The sequence below is a fragment of the Borostomias antarcticus genome (genome assembly GCF_949987555.1).
Source record: "Borostomias antarcticus genome assembly, chromosome: 21".
Classification (NCBI taxonomy): domain Eukaryota; kingdom Metazoa; phylum Chordata; class Actinopteri; order Stomiiformes; family Stomiidae; genus Borostomias; species Borostomias antarcticus.
The window spans coordinates 19,776,668-19,799,167 of NC_140254.1; the positions used below are offsets into that span (position 1 = coordinate 19,776,668).

The 22,500-nt window shown below is 41.2% G+C and overlaps 3 protein-coding genes across 3 annotated transcripts in view; 1 reads left to right on the top strand and 2 right to left on the bottom strand.

The window, feature by feature from the left end:
* Positions 1 to 3,076: 3,076 nt before the first annotated feature.
* On the top strand, positions 3,077 to 10,184 carry fam83hb (family with sequence similarity 83 member Hb; the record flags this gene model as incomplete). Its single annotated transcript, XM_084455043.1, has 7 exons — positions 3,077 to 3,199; positions 3,775 to 4,107; positions 5,608 to 5,772; positions 6,212 to 6,336; positions 6,513 to 7,079; positions 7,176 to 9,489; positions 10,130 to 10,184. 7 exons carry the CDS (start codon positions 3,077 to 3,079, stop codon positions 10,148 to 10,150), a joined length of 3,648 nt encoding a protein of 1,215 aa, XP_084311169.1. The 3' UTR covers positions 10,151 to 10,184.
* Positions 10,185 to 12,102: 1,918 nt separating this feature from the next.
* LOC311322926 (synaptonemal complex central element protein 1) lies at positions 12,103 to 13,776 on the bottom strand (the record flags this gene model as incomplete). The annotated part of the gene is made up of 6 exons (XM_084455044.1): positions 12,103 to 12,185; positions 12,300 to 12,366; positions 12,623 to 12,686; positions 12,808 to 12,897; positions 13,538 to 13,592; positions 13,683 to 13,776. The coding sequence occupies 6 exons, from the start codon at positions 13,774 to 13,776 to the stop codon at positions 12,103 to 12,105; spliced, it is 453 nt and encodes a 150-aa protein (XP_084311170.1).
* A 7,768-nt stretch (positions 13,777 to 21,544) lies between these two features.
* grinaa (glutamate receptor, ionotropic, N-methyl D-aspartate-associated protein 1a (glutamate binding)) overlaps positions 21,545 to 22,500 on the bottom strand; it is a 19,662-nt gene continuing 18,706 nt past the window's right edge. Inside the window, exon 7 of the mRNA XM_084455415.1 lies at positions 21,545 to 22,500. This exon is cut by the window's right edge and continues 1,220 nt beyond it. The gene's annotated coding sequence lies outside the window, so the exon portion shown is untranslated.

Sequence of the window (22,500 nt, forward strand, 5' to 3'; positions counted from 1 at the left end):
CCACCGTCCCAACATACAGCATTTAGACCTGATACTGTGGCCTGTCCTGGACCGTGGTCGGGCGGCAACTACTACCTAATAAGCCAAGTCTATAAGAGGCCTCCTGCTTCTGTCCTTCATTAGTATGTCAGCGCTATGCACTGGGACTCCATGGAGGTTGGGGCCTATGGAAATATCACAGCAGTTAGTGATCCTGTTGTGCTCACACACACACACACACACACCTACTGTGTTATGTACTGTGTAATAGTGCGGCATGCTTAACTTCTTTCTTCTATCTTTAGTAAAAATTTAAAAAAAATCCCTGTGTTATAATTCGATAATAGTGATTTGATTTCATTACCAGACTGTAGCTCGTCACACGTCAGAGTTACTCACCAGGGATATATGGGAGAACCTGTCTCACATGCAGGTCTTTGTGTTCACCCAGCAGCAGCAGACCTTTTGAGGACGTAGATGTGTTGTTTTGTTCAACAAGAACATTGTGTTCTGGCTGTTCTAAGAGAAGGGTTCTTACGTTCTGGCTGTTCTAAGAGAAGGGTTCTTACGTTATGGTGCTACAGTACGGTGGTAATTAGTAGCAAGTGCAGTAAGTAGCCTCTACTCTAGATAACTGGTTTGCTATGCATCTGTGGCCTTGGTTTTGTGTTTCTAGTACTTTTCATTAAAAACGTAACACTCTATAACCTCAAGATGACCAGACCGATTAATAAAATGTTATATAAAATGTTAAAAAAAGCTCATCCCAAATTTATGTCAATCATGGATGACTACGGTCTCATGTCGGGGTATAAACTGAACATTGCAAAAACACATGCTCTCTTTTAACTACACACCAAGTAAGACAATCGGGCAGGAATATACATTGAAGTGGGAAGCAACATCGATAAAATACTTACAAGTGCTAATCACTCAAGAAGTGAACAAAATGTACAAAACAAACTAGGATACAGAAAGATATGACAAAATGGTCAGCTCTAGTATTGGTCTTTAGTTCAAGAATTGAGGTGGTGAAAATGAACATGCTACCAGTCACGACCAGAATTCAAGAACCTCCGTTTATTGGGATAAAGAGATATCCTGGTTTATGAGATATCCTGGTTTATCTGGGCAGGGGCTAGACCATGGATCACATTCACGACACTCCAAATTGACACGGAACATGGAGGCCTAGTGCTTCCAAATGTCAGAGAATATTCCCACGCAGCCCAGCTGAGGTACAGGACATTGTTTACTGGCGTTCCCTGGAGTATCAAGCTAGATAGAAACACATTGAGCTAAATCTGGGTCAGTCTCTCTACCTCAGGCCAGGCTAGGTGAAAAAGAGTACGCAGATCAAAAGGGAGAAAATAACATAAGAATAACTGAAAATAAGGAAAGAGGTTGTCAAAAAAATACAAATTGTCAGGAGACAGTAAACCTCTGATTTGGCCAGGCTTAGCCCTGGAGAGATGGACAATACATTTGTAATGGGATATTAGGGGTAGGATCTCTCTACATTCCCCCTTTTCTCTCTGTAAAGCGCATTGTGTTGCCTCTGCGTATGAAATGCGCAATATAAATCAAGTTTGATATGATTTGATTTGTAAGCTGCACAGTATGTGCACTCATAGAGGGACACACTTTTAAATCTTTTCAAAATCTTAAGGAAGAATTTAATTTAGAAAATGGGCACCTGTTCAGATATTTACAGCTAAGACATTTCTATGAAACTGAAATGAAGAAAGGAATTTCAGCGGAAGGTAATGAAGTGATTGAAGTGTTGAGAGGTGCATACAAACAACCCCCCTTAAAGATTGTTTCTAAGCTGCAAGAGTTTACAAAAAAGAAACTATTATGTCAAATTGCAATGGGAACTAGAATTGGACATTACACTATAGGGCTGCACGATTATGACAAAAGATAATAATTGTGATTATTTGCTTCAAAATGGTAATGCGATTAATAATTGCGATTCATATTTAATATCTAATATTAATATATAATAAACAAAATGCTCCCAAATCACGGACGTTGATCCCTTTCTTGCTACTAACTCACTGACCTCGTTTTTTCATTTTTTCACTACTCACGGCTGCAGGTACTCTTGTGACACTTGTCTTGACCTACTGCTATCCGTCTTCTCAGTGAAATTGCTACGCACTGCGCACTCAGCGGGAACGCATGTGATTGGTCAGACAGCAGAGGCGCCTGTGATTCGTCCGTGTAGTCCTAGCACACTCAATTCAAAGCCAAATTATTAATCACATTAATTGCGGCCTTTTGCGATTAGTTAATTGCGGAGGTCATAATCGCGATTTCGATTAATTCACGATTAATTGTGCAGCCCTATTACACTATCGGAGAGTGATTAGCATTCCATGTGTAGCACAACAAACTACCACTAGCTCTAAAAGATGGAGGGAATTCAGGTGGAAACAGCTTTTTTATTAGACAACTGAGTGAACTGCAGCAATGTTGGAGATAGTTCTGGCGGATGAATGCCAAGATTTGAAGTTGTAAGATTCCCAGAAACACACAGGTTTTGTATCTGGGATTGATGCCTGATGACACCATTTGAAAGGAGGACGTCTATCTCTTAAAAAAAAAAAGGGCCATCATTAGGAACTGGTTGAAAAGTGACCGTCCAGTTCAATGGCTGGACATTGTTGGAGAATGTACTACATGGAAAAACTGATGTATTATTTAAGGACTAAAGCAGTGACCCACGAACACCTCTGAGGAGAACGGACTGCACACAAGACAAAAGATGGGTTGTCCACTCACAGTAGCTGGCCTGAAAAGATGATTTTTGTTTTTGCATTCTCTATTAATCTCTTAGTCTTGTATAGTTGTGTGGAGAAATGAATAAATCATGTTTAAATGTGTCAAAAAATATTTGCACTCTAAATAAAGTTATAAAAGGATGTCATATGGATAACATACCTTACGTTGACTTGTGCTTGTGATCCATTAATGCTCCACCGCTGCTCTTTTTGTAAATAGCATCTGATCTCCTTCGCCTCCACAGCTTTGTGTCCCTTCCCCCTCACGTCTCCTCACCTCTGACCTCTGACCTCTGACCCCGCCTCCCACCATGGCCCATCGCTCCCAGAGCTCCTCGCTGGGGGACAACCCCCTGCACCCCAACTACCTGCCGCCCCACTACAGGGAGGAGTACCGGCTGGCCATCGACGCCCTGGTAGAGGATGACGTACAGGTAGGGAGCAGGTGCTGGAAGAGGACATTCAGTCCTGGTACATGTGTATCAGTGTAAAATAGAGAAAACATCCTCATGATACACTATAGACCATGGGTTCCCAAACTGTGAGGCGGGCCTCCCCTGGGGGGCCCCAAAGAAATTCAGGAGAGGCGCGGAGGGATGGTTAGAAAAAAAATAAGGAAAAACATGTTTTTTATTTTTAAAATGTCTATGGTTTTTATGAATGAAATGTGATTTTAAAGGTCAGAAGATCGAAATAAATAATAGGAGAGATGTTTACTAAATGTGTGGAAGGTGCAGAGAGAGCCTCCCCCTGCAGGCATGAATGTATTGTGCGAAAACGTCATAACGTTAACTAGCAACATGTGCCACCGAGCTAACTTAGCTGTGTAACGTTATGGGCTAGCTAACGCTGCCTTGCATAATGGACACATTTGGGGGGTTGGGGGGGCGCGGGTGTGTCACTGTTTTCAGAAGGGAGGCCCACATTGATGGAGTTTGGGAACCCATGCTCTAGACAGACTAGAAATACATGTTTACTCTAGTTTCTTTTCATATCTTCTTTGCTCCAGGGATACTATGAATTCATCCAGAGCGCGGACGTTGTCGGGTTCCTCGCACAACCGGAGATCGAGCACATCAAGGCCACAGTCCAGACGCCTAGCCAAGGCTCGAACGTACCCGAGCTCCCCTACCATGAGGGGGCGCTGGAGGAGGACGGCTCGTCAGATACGTACTGGCCGGTGCACTCCGACATAGACGCCCCAGGACTGGACCTGGGCTGGCCCATGCTGCAGCACAGCTTCATCGGTCCTACGGAGGTCACGACGCTGGTGAACCCCTCCGACCCCGACATGCCCAGTATCAAAGAGCAGGCCAGACGCCTCATTAAGAACGCACAACAGGTTAGTGGAGGGGAGGGGACAAAAAACAGCATTACCAGTAGTCCTGGCCTGGGTCCATGGCTCTGAGCACACCTGACAGAGGTCTTCAATAGGCTCTGTGCACCAGCTCCACTACTTCCTGAAAGTCACTTGGCATCTTTATTTCCTGTCCTATATGATTGGATTAAGTGATTAATCAGGTGTGCGCTGGGTCTGCCGCACACCTGATAAATCACTTAATCCAATCATATAGGACAGGAAATAAAGATGCCAAGTGACTTTCAGGAAGTAGTGGAGCTGGTGCACAGAGCCTATAGGCTCTAAGAGATTGAGATAGAAAAAGGATGGTTTTGTTAAAAGTGATGCATGCCTATCCATGCTGGCTTTTTAATGTTAATTCAAATATGGGTATATATATAATATAATAATAATATAATATAATATATATAATATATATAATATATAATATAATATACTGGTGCTTGCAGCAATTTAACATTTACCACTTAACAAGGGACAGCGACAGGCACATGAAAAGTGTCTTAGGGAGGTTCAGAATGAAGAGATGGCTAGTGGTCATCCCATGCGACCAGGACAGGACTGCTACTCCCATGAATGTAATTTCCTTCTCCCACATCCAAACGCTTGGTTTATCAGTTGTTCTCTGCCAGACACAGTGATCTCATTGAGAGTCCCAGATTCATGTTATCTCAAAGTCTGCCCCTGCCTTCTCTGCACTACAAACCCTCCCTAAATATATACAACTCATACTCAACCCTGTTCAACCCCATAGAGAAAATAATAATGTTTCAGTCTACCATGTGGTACGTGTACAGTCGCTGCCACACCTGTTTGTGTTGCTGGCCACTTTGTGTACCTGTATTGTGCGTGTGCACATGCTCCTCTCCGTGTGCTTGTGTGTGTGGTCCTGTGTCTGTGTCGGTAGACTGTGTGAGGTGTGTGTGTGTGTGCACATGGTTTGTTGCGCAACCACGGTGTCTGTTTTAACACGCATAAGGCTGAAGGACGGGTAGTGTGAGAGTGCTTCTTAGAACACTAGTTATGTGTACCTCATGCTAATTAGGGAGCAGTATACTGTCTCTCACACATACTTAACGGTTAGCTGTCATTGCAGACATTTCCTCAACCTAAAGTACATAGATATCCATTTCTCATCTGTTGGTAACAGCTACTGCCAGAACAGGTCAACAAAGATTGATTGATGTTGTGTATTCCTCCTCTCTAAGATGTTTTGCTGGACTTTACTTTTTAAAAAGTGAGGAAACCCACTACCTTAGGAAAATTACGTCAAGGAACCTATTTTTTGTGAGAAGAATTTTCGCAGGAACACAGATAACTAAGTTCAGCAAACTCATCTGAAATGTGTTTAAGAACAAAAAGTAGAACAAACTCAAAAGGGGTGATGTCAATACAGTCGGATGAACGTATGTTTCTAAGTCAACGCTGCATTCTGCTTTACAGCGTATATCTAATCCGGATGTTCCTGCTTATGTCCCCCAGGTCGTTGCCGTGGTGATGGACATGTTTACGGACGTGGACATCTTTGCTGACCTTCTGGACGCAGCGGCCCGTCACGTCCCCGTCTACATCCTATTGGACGAGCAAAATGCCCATCACTTTGTCACTATGGTGACCAACTGCAAAGTCAACCTGGACATGGTTCATGTGAGTCATTTTACTCCCCATGGAGATTCAATAAAAATATGAATTCAACATTTATTAATTCATCAAAGATTAGCTCGCCTGGTGGAGAGTGGGCAGACTTTGCACTTCTTTCTATTCAGTGCACCGATCATATATTAATTTAACAATTTTAGGAGCTGGATTATTATGCTTGCTTGTTAACTAATGATTGAGAGAGAAAAAATCAAAAACGTGTGTCCGCTCATCCTGTAATATTAACATATTTACTTTATTTACCTTGACATAATGTCTGTCTGGTTAAACCAATACCCGTTTTCCTAAATGTCATTAGAGTTGCCAGACCTGTGTGATTCACTAAAGAATAACTGACTTAATTCTTTAATCTAAAAAACTTTATTTATTTCTGACCTTGGTGGTGCCTGTGCATCTTCAGTGTGTAAACATTCAGAGTGTTTTGCAGATGATGCGCGTGCGGACGGTGGCGGGGGTTACATATTTCTGTCGGACGGGGAAGTCCTTTAAAGGGCAGGTGAAAGACCGCTTCCTGTTGTCTGACTGCAGGGCGGTGCTCAGTGGCAACTACAGGTGAGCATAGAAGAGATGAGATTTGTTTCTGAGTTACTGTATGTGCACACAGCAACACAGCCATCAGGCCACCAAATGTTTCCAATTTCAAGACATAATTTCTACCAGTTGGAGGACTATTTCTTCAGAATCCTCCTAACCTACTGTTTCCCTCTCTCTCTCTTTTTCTGTTGTAGTTTCATGTGGTCTTTCGAGAAGCTCCACCGTTGCATAGCCCACCTCTTCCTGGGTGAGCTTGTCACCACTTTCGACGAAGAGTTCCGTATCCTCTTCGCTCAGTCCCAGCCGCTTACCTCTGAGCACTCCCTCGTGCCCCTCTCCGCCTCGGAGACCAGCAGCACCAGCAGTTTCTATGGAAACCAGTTTGGTCTGAAGAGAACACAGTCCCTGCGGAACCCCCGCGGTCTCCCGCGACACCCAGAACTCCCCTCCTACCCGTTTGGAGATTCCGACCGGAACCCCGCTCTTCAGTTCAGGAGGGACGACCTGTTCCGCCACAACGCCATGGATCCGGGGGCGGGAATAACAATTGGGAAGTTTGCGGCGTCGCAGCAGTTCCGGCTGCAGCAGTCGTTCCTGGAGCAGGGCCGGTCCATGGTGACCAGACAGATGGAGATGAGCTCCAGCGCCTACAAGAGGCACAGCTACGCAGAGGGCACCCAGGAGAGCTACTCCTCCTCCAGACAGTACATGAAGCAGAGAGTCATGAACAACCTGGACGAGACCGAGCAGCACTACCACAGGTCAGACCTGGTTATATATGTTCAATATGTTTGATAGAGATCCTACTATATGTAAAACACACAACAAACAAAATGTGTTTCTCTTGTTTTGTACAGGGAGCAGGCCCAGTCGAGCCACTACTTCCAGGGAGAGAGCTCAGGCTTAGGCCCTGGCTCAGGCTACAGACACTATGACAGACACAGAGGTCATGCCTCTCAACTCCCCATAGACCAGCATTCTGATTCAGGCTTCCCGCAAGAGCTGGAGCCCCCTCCTCATGGGGACTACGGTGGCAACGTCTTCTCCTCTGAGGACCTAAGACACAATCCGGGACAGCCTCCGGGACCAGGGAGGTATGAAGGGGGACCGACCCACAAGAGGCCAACTGTGGGCCAGCCGTACGCCTGCCTGAGCTCCCCCACCCAGCCCCACGCTCCAGAGAAGCCGGTGTTCCCGACGCCAGCAGACCCGGAGCAGAGCCAGGACCCCACCGCCAAGCACGGGCTCAGGAGCTGGAGGATCCACTCCTACCTCAGCAACTACGAGGACGCGGGAGAGGAGGGCCTGTCCCAGCCGATGGGTTCTGACGCTTTTGAAGATCCCCCGCCGCCCCAGCAGCCAACTGACTTTGAGGCGTCTGCACCCCGCTACAGTATAAAGGAGCCTTCGAGAGTCTACAGGCCAGACGCCCTGCGGCCGCGCTACGGCAAGCCGGTCCTGCCCGACTCCTCTCGGAAAGACACCGCTTCACCAACCACAGCAGTGGAGAGGGAGGCAGAGAGAGAGGGGGAGAGAGAGCGAGACAGAGGAGGAATGCGGGAAGTGGGTGTGGACGTAGAGGTGAGGGAGGCTCCGGACATCTCGTTCTCTAGACATGATTCCTTCCGTACGCGTATCAACCCACTCCTTCAGCGGAGCTCCCGCCTGCGCTCCTCTCTCATTTTCTCCTCCTCCAAGTTGGAGACGCACAACAGCGGCCTCGGCCTCCAACCGGCCACTGAGGAAGACGACGAGAGCAACCCGATACGCACCAGCTCCATTGTGGCCCAGATCCTGGAGAAGAGGAGGTCCATGTCCCGGGAACCGTTCGACTGGAGGAAGAAAGCACAAGAGACCGAGAAAAGAAATGAGGAGACACTGTTGAAAGAAGAGAGTTCGATTCAAGAGGAACCCCTCAAAACCATCAAAGAGGCACTAAAGAACCCACCGGCCGCCTGGGAGCCCCCAAACGTCACAGCAGAGTCCCCCAAACCAGAGCCAAAACCCACCTCATCCATGAACATGAATGACCCAGCCAGCCGGCTTCAGTACTTCAAAGACCTGGCAGCCAAGAGGAAGGCCTCAAAGATGGGAACGGAGGCGTCATTAAAAGATTCAGAGCCTGGCCCCCAAAACCCAGACCCCTCTGATACCAGTACCAAGGCCCCCAAAGTCCCCGCTCTCGAAGTCACGCCACCAGTGACGGAACCGAAGAAGCCAGTGGTCACAACCAAACCAGCGGAGCTCACTCGCAAACCTTCGTTGACCTCCACCAAGCCACCGGTGATGTCGGCCACTCAGCCCAAGCCTGCTGAGATCACACAGGCTCAGAGGGAACAGGCCGTATCTGAGGCTCAGAGGAAAGAGCCCAGCAAGACACTGAAGCCCTTCCCCTCGCCTAAGTTCTTCAAGAGGGACACCACACTGAAGCCCCTGAAGAGCCCCGGCTCGCGCCGTGTTGTGTCCTGTGATGAGCGCACGTTGACCGTGGACGCCACGGACGCAGAGAAGAGCGAGCTGAAGAAGAGCCGCTCCCACAGCTCGTCCAGCATGACGAAGACGGAGTCCAAGGAGGGGCTCAACAAGAACGTGGGTTCTAACACCTCCCTGCACTCGCTGGGGTTCGGAGGGGACGGCAAGGCAGACGGCAAACCACTCGACTTCCTCAAGAAGCAGACACAAAGACTGAAAGGGTTCCTGGGACCGAAGGATAAGAAAACAGCTGGCACAACAGCATCCGTCGGAGAGGACAAGAGTATGGGTACCGTTAAGGAGGAGTCTGGGAGTGCTACCAAATCTTCAAGCTCATCTGCTAAAGACGCAGCCACCACCGACCCCCCCACCCTGACAACCAATCACAAAGCAGCAGCCAAAGCAAGTCCATCCCGCTACCAAACGTCCAGCGGCTCGGTTCTGTTCAGCAGCAATCTGAGAGACGACACCAAGGTGATCCTGGAGCAGATCTCTGCCAACAGTCAGAAGATGCGGCTGGAGCGAGAGGAGGCTTCTGGGCTGGACAAGGGGAGCGACAGTGTGGATGAGACAAGGCTGGAGTCTTCGTCGATGAAGAACCGGTTCCTGAGACCTCAGACCAACCCCCAGGAGCGAGAGGGCCTGCTGAAGAGGATTGAGAGCATGAGGAAGGAGAAGAAGGTCTACAGCCGCTTTGAGGTACTCTATCGCAGTAAGGAGGAGGTCTGCAGGCTAGGGGGAGTGGAGGGAGGAGATCTGGAGTGTAGGAAGGAGTAAGGCCATAATTTAAAGCATTTCAATTTATTTCAAATGGTGTGGGTAGTAGTTATTAAAAAAAAAACATTTCAATGTGAATTGTATAGATAGAAATAATTCAAAATAGACATTTCAAGAATGTGAAATTTTCAGGGTTTTATTTACAAATAAGTACTTCTGCTGTTAATGTGAAAAATGTGATGCTGCTGTTTAACTGAATTATTTATTTCTTAGAAGTAGTTTACAGATTTGATTGCAAGAATGGCAAGTTTCATATGGGACCTCTAATCACCCAGCATTTTTCTTAAGATTACATCAATCAAACAGTAAATTATACTAAGGTTTTTTTTCTTCATAGAGTAAGTTGGTTTTCATTGTGTGGATTTGGCGCTCCAGGTAGCTTTATTTATTTGGCATTGCCCCCATTCAGTTCACTGAGCAGTGATATACAGTATGAAATGACCTGGAATCCAGAACTAGACATCCCATAGCAATGAGGGAGAGGGGGAGGAGGATTTGGGAGGGAGAGTACGGGGGGAGAGTCAGCTCCTGTTCCACTCACTGTCTGTTGTTCTGTTAACAGATGGGGAATAGCCTGGGATAACTAAAGATGGCGGACAGGCTGTGTGTGTGAGAGATGATCAAAAGCACTCAACTTCCTATTCCCCATATGTGCCAAACACACAAGACGCTACGGAGCAGAACACATCAGAAGACACACTGAACACAACACAGTACCTCTGGGGCCTTACGACACAGTCTTCCTGGATTTATACACAGTAATAAAACTTGAAAAGACAAACAGACTATAAAATGGAGCGGAAAATCGCTTGATTCTTGGGGTTTAACCTGCCCATATGAGTGCCAAGCTGAACCAAATCCCAGGCTTCTACCATATATGGTGTTTGGATAAGAGACTGGACACATACAGTACAGACACACTCTGTTTGTGTGTGTGTGTGTGTGTATGTGTGTGTGTGAGAGAGAAAGAGCATGCCCTTTGGACGAACATATGCCCAGCCAACCAACATGCCTGTACAAAAGTGTACATGCCCGGCCAGTACCAGAGCTGTGTTTGTGGAAACTTGCATGGAAAATCGTAATGTTGAAACTATGTCTGTGGGCTCATGCTCTGGCCATCGCCAAAACCAGGAAGACTATTATTAACTCGGGTCTAAACCAATGAAAGCAGAAGGAATGAAAGAAAAGAGTGAGGGCAGAAGGGGGAGAGACAAAGAAAATCATGAAAAGAGAAAACGAATAAGCAAGTGGGGATGTCAGGATACAATGGGAAGCAGCTGAGAGAATACTTGAGGCTTTTAACAGTCTAGTCTTAATGTTTTTATTTTAAAGGCTAGGAATTCAACACCCCCTAAGGACTTTGTGATATAGCCGTCTAGTCGAGTTTCTATGTGACCAAGGTTAGATGAGCCCATAGTGAACTTTGCCCTGTTAATAGTGGTGTGTCCTGTACTGTTAAGGCGTGGCTCTACTGCTCAGGGTGGCAGTCTTAATAAGCGCTCAGGTAAGGGCTGGGCCTGCTGGGATCTTGGAAAAGAATACTACTTTTAATAACTCTAATCTTAATTTGAAAGGGGCTGAAAAATATCTGACCATATATCAGTAGCTAGTAGAGGCAGCATCTGTTTGAACATTTTAAAATGTGCCTTCCTTCCTTTCGTTTCTGGATTATGCATCAGCTGTCATGTTTAGAGTAAAGGACGGTTTGGAACATTTTCACAGTATTGGACGAAGGTCATAAGTTGTTGAACTCCTGTGCCCTTCGCCTGACTGCCATCCTGTCTGTCTAAATACACCAAAGACCATTTTCTAGAATAGGAACATTAGCCTGGGTACTTAACTGTTTCTGCAGTAAACTACATTGGTGCTTGTAGTTACCCAACAATGACTTTTTAGTTTTTGCAAATTAGTTGTGGATTATTCTTTATACAGGATACATGTGTAAATAGTGAGGGGAATTAAGGGTATTCTGAACAGGGAATTTATGTTTTCTTTTAAAACATCCTGATCAATTGTGTTTCATGATGTCCTGTTTAAACAAAAAAATATATCTTGTTGAAGCTTAAGCCGACTACTGTTTCTGTGTTGTATTATTACTGTTGTTGCTCCTTAATACCAGGTTAAGAGTAATTATAAAAAAGAGACTGCTAGTTTGACAGTCTCAAGAGCTTTATTAAATCTAATAACACATGAATTGTTGAATGTTATGTGGAGATAAACTCTGTTCTACACAATATCAAACAGAGATGCATAGAATCCATCCAAAAGAAGTGACAAATTGTTTCTAGGAAGCCAATGCAAGCATATACAGAGTAAACATTAGCCTCCGCACTGTTACATAAAACAAGTGTATCTTAAACATATATTTATAAAACAAGTGTATCTTAAACATATATTTTTGCCTTGAATCCTTTTAAGCAGCAAATTCAAGACAATGAAACACGCAATACTTAATAGAACTCGTTATCTCTAATGTTTAACATCAAGAAGACGCAGCAGTTTGTGAGTGTAACCGGAGCGCCGATATGACCCTCCTCACTTTGCCTCTCGCTGAGTTTGTCTTCTCGCCTCCTCTAGCTCCACCTCTAGATGCCGTAGCTGGGCCAACTTCAGCTGCTCTACATACGAAGCAACAACAAAAAAATCACTCATGATGGGGAAAATGTCACAGTCGCCTGAGTGCACACAAACACACACACACACACAGAAATGAATGCTAAAAAGGTTCTTACCAGTCGTCAACAGCTGAGCCATGGTGTTTTCTACACTCTCTATTTCAGCTGGCAGTCTCTCTGGAGTCTGGAGGTAGTGTTATCAGGCAACACAAGAAATCAGTCAAATATAAGACAGGCCCAGTGAAACCCACCCCCCTAACTCAGTGCCCAACCCTCCAGTGTTTAGAGTACTGTCAATATTTGGTAGCTCAGCAATGTGGAGAAAAAATAATTTAGGACCTATTGCTTCACTGCCTACAAATGTAAGGAATACAGAGGGGCAGAGGTATAATATCTTTATATTCATCACAGCTAAAGAGCGAATCAAAACAGAAACTCACAAAGACAGAGTGAAGATTCTTATGCAACTCTATTAGTTGCACAAGTTGGTTTTCAAACCTCATCCTGTAAGGAAAAACAAAAATAACAAATCTTTATTCAAATAACAGGATGTGATACATTGTCATGTCAACTGCCACTCAAACAATGCCCCTCTAAATCGTTAGTGTAGTTCAGGTTATTTCACCGTTGCTTCCTGTGTTTGAGCTTGGTCTCCTGAATCTGACACCTGTATTGCTCGACCAGCTCCTCACTCTTCCTGTTCAGCTGCGACTGTCTGGAATGGACACAAACACAATTCACTGTAGAGTCAAATCTTTTCTATGAATCTAAACCATTGCTATAGTTCAGCAGACATACAATACACATTCTTATTAGCTACATATTTGATCTAGAATAGGTATGTCAAACCAAATGCTGTATGGTTCTGAACTGCTTTAGAAGGCTATTTCTCCACAGCAACACTGGAACTTTATTAAGGAACATAGGAAGTGGAAATTTGTTGTTTACACTGTAAATATCCCATTTACGCCACTTCACATGAAACTGTAGCTTGCAAAATACACCACCTGGACATTTGACTTGCATGACATGTTTTCTTTAGTAAGGAATGAAGTTCGTTCCTTCTTGCATAAAGTATAATGAAAATTATTGAGACACTAACTGTTATACTCTACCAACTATTCTGAACTCTACTGAATAGGCCTGGCATTTAAGCAGTATACTGCCATCTAGTGGTAGCCATGAAACAAGTATGGTCCTACCCTAAACTATATGAAATAAAATACATTAAAAAAAAGTCATTTTTGTAACAGAAGAGTAACACATTGTGGGGAAAATCATACAAGATGGTAAGATCCCATGATGTTCATGTGTTTTACACCTACAGAATAGTCAGGTCTGCTGTGGATGCTCACCTGTTGGAGTCCTGCTCCATTTCCTCACACTGGAACTGCAGGACCCTGCATAACTCTGGGAGAAATAGATGTGTATCGGTAACAACAATACAGCTAGAAGTAACAGAATATATGCTGTAGAGTCCAACCAATGAGGTTCCGCTACCCTCCTTCTCTTTGTGGATCTCCTCCAGCTGGTAAGCATTTGTCTGCACTGGGATAAGAAGAAAATAGTGTATGACTCTGAGATACTGTACCATCCTTACCTACTGTATACATAGACTATGATATAACCACCCCTACCTACTGTATACATAGACTATGATATAACCACCCCTACATACTGTATACATAGACTATGACATAACCACCCCTACCTACTGTATAGACTATGATATAACCATCCCTACCTACTGTATACATAGACTATGACATAACCACCCCTACATACTGTATACATACTATGACATAACCACCCCTACCTACTGTATACATAGACTATGATATAACCACCCCTACCTACTGTATACAGACTATGACATAACCACCCCTACATACTGTATGACATAACCATCCCTACCTACTGTATACGAGATAACCAACCCTACATACTGTATACAGACTATGACATAACCACCCCTACATACTGTATACAGACTATGACATAACCACCCCTACATACTGTATACAGACTATGACATAACCACCCCTACATACTGTATGACATAACCATCCCTACCTACTGTATACGAGATAACCAACCCTACATATTATGTGGATCATTATCATCCCTACATATACACAGATCATCACTGAGATTCTGGCTGCGATCCAAAAAATCTTCTACCTTTCCTTATTGGATCTATGACTCTGAAACTAAGAAATTCTGCATCTGTAGAATACTGGAATAGGTGTTTGTGAATATCTGTAGAATATTCCTCTAGGTTTCCTGCCAGTGGAATAGGGCATTGTGACTTTACTCTGGGTTACTAATTCTTACCAGTGTCCAGTTCCTCCTGCAGCGAGTCTTTGATTAACTGGGCCTCCTTTATCTCATCCACTAGAACTGTCTTAGCTTGGAGAGAAAGACCCACACAAACACACTTACAAAGCCACTTACAATAACTGTATTTAACGTAGGGCACTACTCACAACAGTATCTCCTTTCTAAACAAGTGACTAAGAGCAAAATCTAGTGCTAAAGCCAAAGTGCAAGAGCAGCAAACTATAAATATAATAGGTGCTTAAGAGGGAGGATCCTGGTAGTATTTCTTGAAGCGACGAGTTTGAGCCTGCGGCGAAAGATGGGCAGCGACTCTGCTGTCCTGACGTCAGTGGGCAGTTCATTCCACCACTGCGGGGCCGGGACAGAAAAGAGCCATGACCGTGTCGATCGACCGCAGGGGCCTCAAAGTGACGAGGCAACCAGTCGCCCCGAGGTAGCAGAGCGTAGCGGTCGGGAGGGGGTGTAGGGCTTGACCATGGCCTGGAGGTAAGAGGGAGCTGTTCCTTTCATTGCCCTGTAGGCTAATACCAGAGTTTTAAACCAGATGCCAGCTGCTACAGGGAGCCAGTAATATTTTATTATAGTATTATATAAATCATACTAAATGATGATAGGCTACTAACGTCTACTAAACATAGGTACCGGGAGAACCATCATGTGCCTTACAGACAGAGACATTAGCTGTGTTCAGAATCGCTCCCTCGTTCCCTCACTCCCTATTCCCTATATAGGGTTCACCATGTAGTGAACTACCTAGGGAACGGTAAAAATGTAGGGTACATGCGCTGTTCCCTGGAAATCAAGGTGAATTGTGGGTAATAAATAGTGGACTATATAGGGAACGAAAATAACGTGGAGAATTCGGACACTACAAACAAAATGGCTGACGCCCCATATAGTGCACTATATAGTGAATAGGGAGCGATTCCGAACACAGCCATGGCTGCACAACGATATTCGAACGTTACCATTGGCGGCTTTCCGCTCTGTGTCGTCAGCTGTCCCTATCCAGCCAACCCCACCCCTTTTTACCCATGGCTCTCTGCTTTCTGTTTTCCCACCTCTGCCTTCCGACATTCTCCATGAACCTGTTCTGCTAATTGCCTACTGCTTTGTTATATGATTCACTTAAATATCATATTAGAGACTACAGGGACATATTGGCCTACCATGTAGGCAACTTTTGTAACTATTTGTGCACTCTACTGTTAGTCATGTCTCTCTTATGAAGTATCTAGCTCAACGTAGGGAACCAGGGTGATGGTGGTTGATTTCAGGAGGAAACTGTTTCCCGTTTCCATCCAGTGGGTTGATGTTGATGTGGTCCAGCCAGTACTAACGTGTGCACCTGGACAACAGGCTGGAATGGTTCGGAAACACAGAGGCCATATATAAGAAGGGACAGAGACAACTTTACTTCCTGAGGAGACTTGGGTCCTTCAATGTACTGTATGTAGAACATGTTCTACAGTCTGTTGTAGCGAGTGCCATCTTTGTGTTTTGGGAAATCAGCATCAAAGCAACAGATTCTAACAGGATGGAGACGCTGATCAGGAGGGCAGGCTCTGTCCTGGGGGTCCGCCTGTACTCTGAGAATTGTCGCACACAAACGAATACTGGCCAAACTGAAGGCCATCATGGACAATGTCCCGCCCTCTACATGACACTCTGGTCAGGCAGAGGAGCACCTGAAGTAGCAGACTGATCCTGTCACCAGTGCTCGACCGCTTCAGGAGGTTCTGACACGAACAAACACGCAACATCAGGGAGACGTTCAGATCATGTCTTAATAACGTCCGTGGGTCCTGAACCCCGTGTGTTCGTCTGCTGGACCCCTCAATATTCACACGTCTGGCTTGGACCCCTCTAAGACGTCTCTGGACGTGCAGAACAGGTTCAATATCTGAACGTCTAAAAAAAAAACTTTCATTCTGGCTCCTAATTGGAGGTCTTTGGACGTCCGGAAATGACGAAAAAGACGTCTTTTAGACGTGTCTTTGCTCAGTGGATAGACACTAAAGCTGAGTCAGCTTGGTGCTAAGGTTTCTTGGACAGAATAGTCAACATTGTGTGGATTTAAAGCTTACCTTGTTGCAGATTTCTGAGTTTAGTCAGCATCTGTTCAATTTTAGGTTCTGTATAAGCACCTGTGAACAATAAACAAGGTTACTGCCTAGGCCACGTGTGAATGACACGTTATTTTAAGTGGCTGGATACAGTATAATGTACGTAGAAGAAATGTAAAAACGATACCGTCTTTCATATTGGGTCTCATCATGTCCTCAATATTAAATGGTGAACCTGTTTTACAAACGAAAAACGTATATTAGGCCATTTGTCCAAGTTGTTGCTAGCATAGTGGCTAGCTTGTGCTAGGACACAGTAGCTAGCTGACGTTAGCACTATAAGTCATTTACTTAGCAAGTTACCGTTAGTTAACTAGCGAACAACATAAGTATAGCTTATCTATAACTTCAATATGTATAATAACTATGAGTTACCAGCAGATAAACTCATATTAGGCCTGGTTTGTTTGTTCTAACGTTAGACGTTGAATGTGAAGTTTAAACCGCAGCTGTCCTCGCCAGTCGAAGCCCGTGCGAACTTGTGATCTTAGGGTGCGTTCGTTTGTGGTCGGAGGTGGCAAAATACCCACCTCCGACCTGTGTGCATTCAGATATATACCATTATATCACAGTTACCTAGTTATATCTATATACCATTATATCACAGTTACCTAGTTATATCTATATATCATTATATCACAGTTACCTAGTTGTATCTATATACCATTATATCACAGTTACCTAGTTGTATCTATATATACCATTATATCACAGTTACCTAGTTATATCTATATATCATTATATCACAGTTACCTAGTTGTATCTATATACCATTATATCACAGTTACCTAGTTATATCTATATACCATTATATCACAGTTACCTAGTTATATCTATATACCATTATATCACAGTTACCTAGTTATATCTATATACCATTATATCACAGTTACCTAGTTATATCTATATACCATTATATCACAGTGACCTAGTTATATCTATATACCATTATATCACAGTGACCTAGTTATATCTATATACCATTATATCACAGTGACCTAGTTATATCTATATACCATTATATCACAGTTACCTAGTTATATCTATATACCATTATATCACAGTGACCTAGTTATATCTATATACCATTATATCACAGTGACCTAGTTATATCTATATACCATTATATCACAGTTACGTAGTTATATCTATATACCATTATATCACAGTTACCTAGTTATATCTATATACCATTATATCACAGTTACCTAGTTATATCTATATATCATTATATCACAGTTACCTAGTTATATCTATATACCATTATATCACAGTTACCTAGTTATATCTATATACCATTATATCACAGTTACCTAGTTATATCTATATACCATTATATCACAGTTACCTAGTTATATCTATATACCATTATATCACAGTTACCTAGTTAACACTATATACCATTATATCACAGTTACCTAGTTATATCTATATACCATTATATCACAGTTACCTAGTTATATCTATATACCATTATATCACAGTTACCTAGTTATATCTATATACCATTATATCCCAGTTACCTAGTTATATCTATATACCATTATATCACAGTTACCTAGTTATATCTATATACCATTATATCCCAGTTACCTAGTTATATCTATATACCATTATATCACAGTTACCTAGTTACATCTATATACCATTATATCACAGTTACCTAGTTATATATATATACCATTATATCACAGTTACCTAGTTATATTTATATACCATTATATCACAGTTACCTAGTTATATTTATATACCATTATATCACAGTTACCTAGTTATATCTATATACCATTATATCACAGTTACCTAGTTATATCTATATACCATTATATCACAGTGACCTAGTTATATCTATATACCATTATATCACAGTGACCTAGTTATATCTATATACCATTATATCACAGTTACCTAGTTATATCTATATACCATTATATTACAGTTACCTAGTTATATCTATATACCATTATATCACAGTTACCTAGTTATATCTATATACCATTATATCACAGTCACCTAGTTATATCTATATACCATTATATCACAGTTACCTAGTTATATCTATATACCATTATATCACAGTTACCTAGTTATATCTATATACCATTATATCACAGTTACCTAGTTATATCTATATACCATTATATCACAGTCACCTAGTTATATCTATATACCATTATATCACAGTTACCTAGTTATATCTATATACCATTATATCACAGTTACCTAGTTATATCTATATACCATTATATCACAGTTACCTAGTTATATCTATATACCATTATATCAGTTACCTAGTTATATCTATATACCATTATATCACAGTTACCTAGTTATATCTATATACCATTATATCCCAGTTACCTAGTTATATCTATATACCATTATATCCCAGTTACCTAGTTATATCTATATACCATTATATCACAGTTACCTAGTTATATCTATATACCATTATATCCCAGTTACCTAGTTATATCTATATACCATTATATCACAGTTACCTAGTTATATCTATATACCATTATATCACAGTTACCTAGTTATATCTATATACCATTATATCCCAGTTACCTAGTTATATCTATATACCATTATATCCCAGTTACCTAGTTATATCTATATACCATTATATCCCAGTTACCTAGTTATATCTATATACCATTATATCCCAGTTACCTAGTTATATCTATATACCATTATATCACAGTTACCTAGTTATATCTATATACCATTATATCACAGTTACCTAGTTATATCTATATACCATTATATCACAGTTACCTAGTTATATCTATATACCATTATATCACAGTTACCTAGTTATATCTATATACCATTATATCACAGTTACCTAGTTATATCTATATACCATTATATCACAGTTACCTAGTTATATCTATATACCATTATATCACAGTTACCTAGTTATATCTATATACCATTATATCACAGTTACCTAGTTATATCTATATACCATTATATCAGTTACCTAGTTATATCTATATACCGTTATATCAGTTACCTAGTTATATCTATATACCGTTATATCAGTTACCTAGTTATATCTATATACCGTTATATCTATATACCATTATATCAGTTACCTAGTTATATCTATATACCATTATATCACAGTTATCTAGTTATATCTATATACCATTATATCACAGTTATCTAGTTATATCTATATACCATTATATCACAGTTACCTAGTTATATCTATATACCATTATATCACAGTTACCTAGTTATATCTATATACCATTATATCCCAGTTACCTAGTTATATCTATATACCATTATATCACAGTTACCTAGTTATATCTATATACCATTATATCACAGTTACCTAGTTACATCTATATACCATTATATCAGTTACCTAGTTATATCTATATACCATTATATCAGTTACCTAGTTATATCTATATACCATTATATCAGTTACCTAGTTATATCTATATACCATTATATCAGTTACCTAGTTATATCTATATACCATTATATCACAGTTACCTAGTTATATCTATATACCATTATATCACAGTTACCTAGTTATATCTATATACCATTATATCACAGTTACCTAGTTATATCTATATACCATTATATCACAGTTACCTAGTTATATCTATATACCATTATATCACAGTTACCTAGTTATATCTATATACCATTATATCACAGTTACCTAGTTATATCTATATACCATTATATCCCAGTTACCTAGTTATATCTATATACCATTATATCCCAGTTAGCTAGTTATATCTATATACCATTATATCCCAGTTACGTAGTTATATCTATATACCATTATATCACAGTTACCTAGTTATATCTATATACCATTATATCCCAGTTACCTAGTTATATCTATATACCATTATATCCCAGTTACCTAGTTATATCTATATACCATTATATCCCAGTTACCTAGTTATATCTATATACCATTATATCACAGTTACCTAGTTATATCTATATACCATTATATCAGTTACCTAGTTACATCTATATACCATTATATCACAGTTACCTAGTTATATCTATATACCATTATATCACAGTTACCTAGTTATATCTATATACCATTATATCACAGTTACCTAGTTATATCTATATACCATTATATCCCAGTTACCTAGTTATATCTATATACCATTATATCACAGTTACCTAGTTATATCTATATACCATTATATCACAGTTACCTAGTTATATCTATATACCATTATATCACAGTTACCTAGTTATATCTATATACCATTATATCACAGTTTACCTAGTTATATCTATATACCATTATATCACAGTTACCTAGTTATATCTATATACCATTATATCACAGTTACCTAGTTATATCTAGTGCATTCGAGCAACTGGGGGCTGAGAAACATATCCGAATTTGCGACGAGGAAGTGCGAGTTCATGCGGTGTTTTATTTAATCATTCCTAGTAGCAAGTCGCAATTTGCCACCTCCCAGTTATAAACGAACGCACCATTATTTTGAGCCAAACCCTGGTGATCAATATGATCTGCTCTACAATTTCTTACTATTATTTTAATAAACAGGTCCCATGTGGTAGTGGTAGACATTCACATCTAACTCCTGTCTCAAGCATTTATGAAATCCTTATCCAAACATGTTTCCCTTGGTAATTTAAGTTAAATGTCACCATTTTCCAAACCCTGGTGATCAATATGATCTGCTCTACAATTTCTTACAATTATTTTCTTAAACAGGTCCCATGTTGTGAGGGGAGGTAGACATTCACATCTAACTCCTCTCAAGCATTTATGAAATCCTTATCCAAACATGTTTCCCTTGGTAATTTAAGTTAAATGTCACCATTTTCCATTCTATCTCATTTAATGAAAGGCGAACAGCAGTGTAGAGGAAAGCAATACCAGTTCAATTTAATGCAAATATACAGTGCAAACAGACCTACAGTACACGCCCAACATTACTCTATACACGTCAAATCACCGAGTTGTATATACACATACACATTAAGTTAGATAACACAAAGTTAAATTAAAATTAATAAAACAGGGCTGCAGCACAATACTTCAACACTGTCTGAGGAACAAACAGCAAGTCCCCAATGAGCATTTAGCGAAGAGCACATGCAAAGGGTCTGTGGTGGAAATAGCAATTCAGTCTCATCTTTGTGAACAATGTAAGCTAGTACGAGTGTATCTATCTCAATCGGTTTTAATATCTCCATATTTCAACTCACATTTTCTCTCTGTGCGTCTCCATAGCTTTGAGTATTTATACTTCATGTTGGACTGGGCCTCGCGGAAAATGTCTCCACAAAAATAATTTCTGCACAGAGAAATTGAATATCAAACTTTCTGCTCACTTCAACTGCAAGACGGCCCTGTACCCTACTGCAAATTCAATAAATAGCTCAATAACTGTCACTCAAGCAGTGTCTTCTTTTTAAAAACCAGCTAGTGATAACAGCACTGTATAAAAGTGATCATAAATTCCAATAGCTTACTTCAACATTTCACATTAGTTATATTGGAAAAACACAACACTAAGGTTTTTTTTTTTTTTTTTTTTAACAGGATGTCAAGACAAAAGGGAATTAGTGAGGTAAAGAGATAAAATAAAGAGAAGGGAAAAAGGAGGATCCAGCTAGAATATAGACTATATATATTCACGTGTATTCGTTGTATATTTGTGATCATACATCCAAGATTACACAAACGTAACTAGTTTCTTTTTGGGTTTGGTCTTCATATTGTGTTAGTTATGTAGTGATGTCAGAGCATTATTTTCCGACCAAGCATCACAGCCTTACACACTCACTTTACACACTCACTCCTGCATGCCTTA